The sequence below is a fragment of the Tupaia chinensis genome, unplaced genomic scaffold (assembly GCF_000334495.1).
Source record: "Tupaia chinensis unplaced genomic scaffold, TupChi_1.0 Scaffold000078_1, whole genome shotgun sequence".
In the NCBI taxonomy this organism is placed as follows: domain Eukaryota; kingdom Metazoa; phylum Chordata; class Mammalia; order Scandentia; family Tupaiidae; genus Tupaia; species Tupaia belangeri.
The window spans coordinates 3,328,259-3,336,506 of record NW_006159539.1 but is presented as its reverse complement, the minus strand read 5'-3'; the positions used below and the strand labels follow the sequence as shown (position 1 = coordinate 3,336,506).

The window sequence follows — 8,248 nt, the reverse complement described above, 5'->3', positions numbered from 1 at the left end:
GGGGGGGGGCCGGAGCCGAACCCTCAGAGGAGGGCGCCGTACCACTACCAACTGCCAGGGAGGAGCCTCTTTGGAGAACCACTTCCTGGTGTGTAGGATCCACTTCCTGGCTTCCCGAGGTGACGTTTCCTGGCCATCCACCGCAGGGTGGCTGACTGCTAACTGGGATTCCAGGAGACGGAGTGAGGTCAAGCCAGGGGGTGCTCCAATGCAGGGGCTTTCTCGGCCTGGGCCAGGAAGAAAGGCCTGCTCTGCGTCCCCACTCCTGTCCCCAACTCTGAGTCCCGGCCACCTGTCCTGTCCCGCTGCAGCCTCAGCAGGAGGGAGCGCATACCTGCCCTGCCCCCCCAGGGTTCCGCCGGCCTCCCCCACAGCTTTCCTTCCCACTCCCTGACCACGACTTCCTCCTCTCTAGGCCTCCCCGACTCCCAGGGTTAGGCTGAGTCTCTGACCACACCCGCGGTCTGGTCTGTGGGCTCCTTCACTCTCTCTCACGCCGTCGGCTCCCACTCTTCCTGGCCCCACTCTGTCCCCGCTGCAGGTGACTCACGGTGTGGCCTCTTCCGCTGTCCTCATCAATAGTCAATATCCTAACGCAACTGGACGCAAGAGAGGTCCTGGGTGAGTGTCCTGGAACGTCCCTGAGCACACAGGTAACACATGTGTGCCCGTGATCCGGGCTGGCTAAGACAGGGTGTGGACATTGTGAAAACCCTGCCGGAGGTGCTGCTCTATCTCTGTCTCTCTTTCTCATAGAAGACATAAATAAATAAGTTTATGAAAAAGAAAAAAAAAATTCTCCATCCCTAACGCCTAAATGCTCTCCTCCTTTTCTACCACATCCAAACTCAGAGTCACTCCCACTCCGTCTCCTCCTCTCCCAGCCCACGGCCATCTGGCTTCTGCCCCACCAGGCCCCATGACTGTCAGCAGAGCCACGTCCTGCATGTCAAAGCCCCCCACAGGCATGCACTGTGTGTGGGAGACAGAGCTGAAGCCTTGGGATGGGACGGGGCAGGCCTGTGAGCATTCCGGTCCTCAAGGCGTGTGTACACGTACCGTGCATGTGTGTGGGTCAGGTAGCAGTGGGCAGCGTCATGTCTCCTGCTCTGCCCCGCCCTCGTCCCAGCGTGAGAAGGTCGGAATCACACCAACCTGGCCGTGTTTTAGCTCCTATGTAACTAGGACCAGAGTTCCCTAATCCAAAACGGAGACACTGGGGCCAGCAGTTGGCATAATGGCTACGTCTCTGGACTCCCATGTAGTAGACCATGGTTTGAATCCCGGACCCGGTGGCTTAATGCTCACACCAGGCACATGTGCGTGCATGCCCAAACTCCTGAGAGGAGAAAGGAGGAGAAGGGATTGCGGCGTGGCCATCGCCCCTGGGGAGGTGACTTCTTGTTTACTGTCTCTCTGTCCCTTTCTGTCTGTCTGGCAAATGCACACCCTATAGCAAAAATCTCTCCTTACAAAAAGGCAGGGGGGGTTGGAGACATGGAGACATGAGTTCTGAAAATAGGCAGGGCACTTGAATTTGGAACCACCCTAGATGGAAAGAAGACGGAACATCTTTCGGGACAGAAACCATGGCCCAGCGCCCTGCCTGGATTCTTGGTCAACACACTGGGGCGGGTGCTGCCTTGACCCTCAGCCTTCATCTTCCGGTGTCCACCTGAGGGGGCTTCTCTTGACTGACTGTGAGCAGAGGAGGACAAAGGGGAACCCCAGCGTGTGCCAGGCCCCAGTGGGCAGGACACGCTCTGTAGCACACCCCGGCCCTGGACAGCAGCCACGACCACCGGCAGAGTGGAGAGGTCGGAGGGGAACTCAGTCCTTCCCCCCAGCTCTGAGCAGCTCAGATGCAACCACAGGCCCGTCAACAGCTGGCTCACCCACTGCGCTTCTGTGATCAATGAAACGGCCTTCAGGGGCCGCCAGACTAACCCTATACGTCAATGTGTACGCTGAAGCATGGCTCATCGTCCTTGTATTTAACGTGCAGGGGACACTATGGTTCACAGAAGCCCAGGGCTCAACTCTGACCACGGAAGACGGACTCACTGACAGGCCCTGAGAGTGGCATGGAGTCTAAGGTTTCTGTTTCTTCCTGATCGGGCCTGAATAATGAGCTCTCTGTACCCTGCATGGGGATTTCAACACAGACGCGGCTCCTCAGTGTCAAACAAACGTGGCTTCTCATCCCCTCTCCCCTTTATGTCGGAGGCCCCAGGAATCACCATTTCCTGGAGTAACTGCTGTGGAATGTTATCTCAAGGAGAATTTTGACACCAAAGAATCCAGAACCCTTGTTTCCTCATGAAGGGAGGCTGTGTAGGCCAACAGCCAAGGAAGCCGGGAGACAGACAGGTGGCCTTATTTCAGGGCCAGCTCCCTCTCAGGGACAAGGCACTTCCTGCTACTAAGCTGTGTCCTGAGCCATGGGTGGATGTCCAGGCTGGGCCCTGTCCGCACTGAGGGAAAAACAATACAGGCTTTTGTGGGTGAAGCTCATGTCTTGTTCTGATTAGAAACTCCAAGGTTGTTGGCGACCGAAACGTCCTCCACCTCCTCCCTGCTGTCCTTCCCAGAGCTGAGGCCAGGAAGTGGAAGGACAAGTCCATGGGGGTGGGGGGGGGAATTTTATCACAGAACAAGACATGGACCAGGCACGTGGGGAGTCCAGGAAAAAGATGGGCGTTCCTCCTGGACTTCCCAGCAAAGGGTGCTGGATTCACCACCACAGTCTATGTAGAAGAATTACAACCCAAATACCACCACGGGCATGCGTGAGCCACCACGGGGCAGCTCGGCGGGCCTAGGCTTGGAGTGGACACCATTCTAGAACCTATTTGAAGAGAGCTCAGACTGTCGGTGTGAACTGTGGACCATGGGTCTGAGGGAAAAGCAATGGTCACGTGGGGTCACTTGACAGATTCACCAACGACCAGGAGTCAGACAGGCGCAGAGGCATGGCCTGTGGCGGTGGATCTCAAGGCAGGCTCTTCCCTAAGTAAGCTGAGCACGACGGGATTTGGTTAAGGATGATGGGATGACTGGCACATTCCTCTGAGCACTGCCAAACATCCTAAAGACCTTAAAAAAATAAGGAAGTCACCGGGGACCCCACCTTATCCTCCGAGTGTCACGTGTGTGACACCACCTGCGTCTGTGACCCAGAACCCTTCCTGCCCTGAGAACAGCCCCCCGGAGTCCAGGTCAAGATGCTCTCGCGTGGCCGGTGAGTGATGCGGGTCTCAGGGACTCAGAGCCGAGTTTGATGGCCTGGATCGAGGAAAGGGCCACCCAGTCTTCTCACAGGCCAGCAGATAATAAGGGCTGATCTTGAGGTGGTTCCCACCCCACCCCCACTTCAACTCTATGGCCTGGCTCGAGGAAAGGGCCACCCAGGCTTCTCACACTTCTCACAGGCCAGCAGATAATAAGGGCTGATCTTGAGGTGGTTCCCACCCCACCCCCACTTCAACTCTAGGTCTATCTTTTTAAAAGGAATCCATTAAAATGGGCAGTCACAGATACGCATCAATTACATGTAAACCAGAAATCACATTCAAAATCAGTAAGTCACGGGAACCAGCAGTTAGCGTAATGGCTATGTCGCTGGACTCCCACGTAGTCGACCGCGGTTCGTGTCCCGGACCCGGTGGCTTGAAACTCACACCGGGCGCGTGTGCGTGCGTGCCCAAGATCCCGAGAGGAGAATGGAGGAGAAGGGATTGCGGCGTGGCCATCTCCCCTGGGGGGTGATTTCTCGCTTTCTGTCTCTCTGTCTGTCTGGTGAGCGCACGCGCCCTATAGCAAAAATCTCTCAAAAAAAAAAAAAAAAAAAAGGCAGTAGGGACGAACTTGGCGCTGAGCTCTGATCACCGAGGCTCCCCTGGGCCAGACGACTGCACAGACAGAAAACACGAGAGCCCGACTGCAGACAGTGGCTGTCTCCGACCAGGGACGCGAACCTCTGCATACTCCAGCGAGGCGACTGTTGCCCACCGGCTTCTCCCAATCTGCGGAAAGTCAAACGAACTTACCTAGAGAATTTGCTGGGCCCTTCGCCATCTTCGTCATCGAAGTCCATTCTGGAAAGGCAAGATCACAAGTGAGCGCTGGTTAGGGGTAGGGCACCGTAAGTCCTAACGTGACCTGCTGGAACGAAGGGAGCTCTATCGATCAGATGCCGCCCAACGGGCCCAGCCGTGTGGCCGTGCTAGACGCAGTATCTCCGCGGAGCCCTCAGTCAGGTTCCAGACGGGAAGAGGCGAGGTGGAGGGCTACAGCGCGAGCAGCCGTCGCCATGTGGGGACGACCAAGTGTCAGCTTGCCCCTCCCAGAGCCCGGGGGCTGCCAGGGCACTGCTTAGCCTCCCTTGCTGCCCGCCATCTTTGGAGACGCCTGCTTCCCTCCGGAACATCTACTCCACGTGGAGACTTCCTCTCTCAGTTGATTTTGTGGCGTATTGCCAAGCTAAGGAAAGTTCAAGGGGTTTTGAAAACAGAAGTCTTACGGGAAATGGAGAGATTACAAGGAAAAGAGAACAGACCCTGGGCCGTGCTACTTGGCAACCTGGCTGGTCTCGACGAGCCCAAGTGGAAAGGACATTTTAGGTCACTGTCCAGTTACGTCCGGGACCAAACGGCTGGTGAAAGGGACAGTTGTCTGGGCTTGAGCCAACCCAAATGAGCTCTCTCCTTGTCAAAACTCCCCAAATCATTATTCAGATTCCCACTTTACTGGGCTTCTCAACATAAACAGAAAAGTTTTGATAGATGTTTAACTAATATCTCAAGCCCTCCTTCTTCAAAAAAAAAAGAAAGAAAGAAAAAGAAAAACAGCCTCTCTGATGTCAGTTAATATTATACTTGGCTATGTCGTTAGGGCAGAGGAGGTGTTTAATTGGTATTAAAGATATTCGGAGTCCTTAGGGAACAAAATGAGAAATAATACAGAGGTCTCGGCTCTCCGGGACATCGAGGTGGGTGGGGCTCCTTGGGTAGGACGTCTCCTCTCCCACCTTGTTCTTAGAGGGCCTGGCCGACGGGTTGAGGCACAGTTCCCAGAGAACCCGTGCAGAAGAGAGGCCGGCCTGCCTGGCAGCCAGGACGGAGAACTTCCTTGCCCGAGTAGCTCAGGGTAAGAGTGAAACAAAGGCTCAAGGGCCACAGCTGCAGAAGCCAGAGCTGTCAGCCTCACGGGAGGGTGACTCCCACCCACCAGCCTCTAAGGGTGGGCTTTGGTGGCTCCTGAGTGATCTGGGGAGGCCTAGGACACCCAGGCTACCAGGAAACAGCTTGGACAGGAAGCCCCACCTTTGCCATCCCAGACACAAAGCCTGGACTCTAGGCTTTGGGGCAACTCAGGGAAACTAGAGACCAGGATCAGATCAAACAAAGGAGTATTTTCTTCGTAAAAGCACTCTCTTTCGGTCGTTGTTTTGTTTCACGTCTGTGCAGCCCGAGTTCTGACGCGGGACATTATTCAGTGCAGGATGACCTACGACGTCTCCTCGAGTTCTTAGACACCAGGGCTGAGAATGACGTCAAAGGGGTTGGATCTCTGGGAAAGATGAGTGCAACGATAAACGGAAATACCTATGCACAATGCACTGGGGAGGTGAGGAAGAAAAGTGAGAAGGAAGGGAAAGCACAGCCAGGGGGCCACAGACGCAGCACGGGGACAGCCAGCCAGACAGCCGGGCACCCCTGCCATGCGGTCTGGGGAACTAGGCCCCAGCGGCAGCGGCAGAGTTATCTCCGTGTAGGTGAATGGGGGCTGAATGCAAGCTTCCTGAGTGGGCAAAGCCAACGCTGTTCTGCCTGATTACTAAGCCACCATTGCACCTCTCCCGAAACGACACCTGGGAGACAGCCACCCCAAACGCCGCTGCCACTGCAGGCACCGGCCGCGCTCTGCAGAGCCACACTGCCACCCAGTGGTCACAGTGGGAACAGCAACGATGCCGCCCACCACAGAGCTGTCAGAAACACTTCGCGTTGAGAAAAAGAAACAGCACTTTCAACATTCCAAAGAACTCGTGGAAGCATTTAACAAGCCTCAAGTGGGTGTAAGATGTACAGTTATCCTTGAAACTCCTTTTTGCACCATTTCATGTGAGTGCGATCACCAGGACCCTGCGCAGTGAGAGTTATTAGTCAGCTCTCCCTTCTCGGCCCACGCGTCTCTGTGGTGTTGAGGGTGAGAAAACATCTTCCTAGGCTCGAAGGGATTCCTGGGGCCCAGGACTTTGGGGCTAAAACTGGGAGCGTCCCAGGCAAACCAGGATGGTCTGTCAGCAAAGACTGCTCTGTTCCTCACCCAGCCCCTAGGGAGCAACGGGGGAGCGAGCGTGTGAGAAAGGGTCCCAGCCTGGCCTGGTCAGCCATGGCTCAGTCCAGCAGAGGGTCCGAGAATGGATGGCCCATGGGACCAGCATAAGGCATAATGGTTACGTCACTGGGCTCCCACCTGGCTGACCATGGTTCGAGTTCCAGAGCCAGTGGCTTAAAACACACTGGGTGCATGTGCATGCATGCCTAAGATCCCGAGAGGAGAATGGAAGAGAAGAGACTGCAGAGTGGCCATCCCCCAGGGGGGTGTGATTTTTTGTTTTCTGTCTGTCTCTGTCTCTCTGTCTCCAGCGAGCATACATGCTTTATAGCAAAAATCTCTCTAGGAATAAAAATAAATAAAAAAGGATGGCCTCGAGGCACTCTGGACCTAGAGTTTCTGAAGTCTGCAGGGGAATTGGGACCTGGGAACCACGAGTTGTCCGGGAAAAAGGGACCAAGAAACTGTCTCCTACCTACACATACATGTGGTCACATGTGCAGCGATCAAATCGAATAACTCAGAAAAAAATAAAGTTGGCAGGGTGGTGGGGGTTGGGGGGAGACCCGGGAGCTAGGCCAGGACACCAGAACCTTCCAAGTCCTCAGGATATCTCACCCCACCCCGAGACAATCTCCCCAGCTCTTCAGCCACACAGAAAACACCACAAAACCCAGGACACCCCACGTCTCACAGGGGCACGCCTGTGCGTCTGCCATCACTTGGGACTCGACTTCGAACATGACAACCTAACTGCTCACTTCAGCTGTGAACGGTCTAAGCAAATCACTCTCTGTTTCATATCTTTACGTGTCTCTGCCATACGGAAGCCTCTGGATAACAAAGGAAAGAAAGTATAACTTTGAGGTCCTCCCGTACTCGCCCTATAGAACTCGGCCCAGCGAGCGCACGAGAGGAGCTCAGCTGAACACGCCCTGGCCTCACTTTCAAGGCACTGAGCCCGAATTCCCACCTCGACTGCAAGCCGGAGAGGCATTTCTGAACTTGCAGCAAGTTAGGAGAGAGGGGCGTGAACCCTCCTAACAGGGAGTGTTTGATAACCGTAATGTACCCTCGAAGAGCAGTCACCAAACGGGAGTTCACTTATGTTTTAATGAGAAAAGAAGGTCGTGCAGGCCTTCCCCAGCGGCCGCAGAGGAGAGGCCAGGCCAGCCCGCGGCTCCTGCTAACTAAGGGGGCTGGAGAATGGCCTTCGTGCAGCACTGGGCCAACAACCCCAGTGCACACATGTTCACCAAGTGACACCTCCATGCCCACAGGGTTTGCTGAAAGAGACGTCGCCCACCGGGCCATTCACAGCTTGCAAATCATTCTCCCCACCCCCATGCTGTGGTAGAAGCCAACACCAGGCATGAGACCTGGGAAGGGCTGACCCGCCCCTCTGTGACTTCTCTCTTCCATTGCAATGAGGCAGGCCCAGCTGGTTAACCACCGCTGCCTCCCCCACCTCTAGAAGCACAGAGCTTGTCCCCGGGAGCACCGTGCCCCTCAGCACCTCATCCCCGAGATCAGGGAGGTTGCTACAAAACTGTCTCAGGTGCCCGCTGCGGCTCACTTCGCCCGCACATGTGGGACTGCTTCGGGAAGAATCTCAGCCTCCTGAACCTCCACCTTCTGTCCCGGCAGCCCAGAGAGCACGGAGCCTACTCCAACTGCAACTCCAAGGGCTGGGGGGCCAGTGGCTGGAAAGTTCATCTGGGAAGGACCCACAGGGCCGGGCCAGGCGTGCTGCCAGGAGGATTGAAAGCCCACAAAGGGTCAGTTCTACTTGGCTTTGCAACACCAGGGTGGGTGGATGTTCATCTGGGAATGTGGGACGCTGCCCTTCACCGGAGGAGTCAGGTCAGCGGGAAAGGCGGAGGCAGGGGAAGGGGGTAGGTGGGGG

The 8,248-nt window shown here is 55.7% G+C and overlaps 1 protein-coding gene across 1 annotated transcript in view; it reads right to left on the bottom strand.

Moving 5' to 3' along the window:
- Positions 1–8,248, bottom strand: part of ARNT2 (aryl hydrocarbon receptor nuclear translocator 2) — a gene marked incomplete at its 5' end in the record, with an annotated part of 112,042 nt that overhangs the window by 101,842 nt on the left and 1,952 nt on the right. Inside the window, 1 exon segment of the mRNA XM_014585061.1 lies at positions 4,050–4,097. Within this exon segment, the coding sequence (XP_014440547.1) occupies positions 4,050–4,097 (48 nt within the window).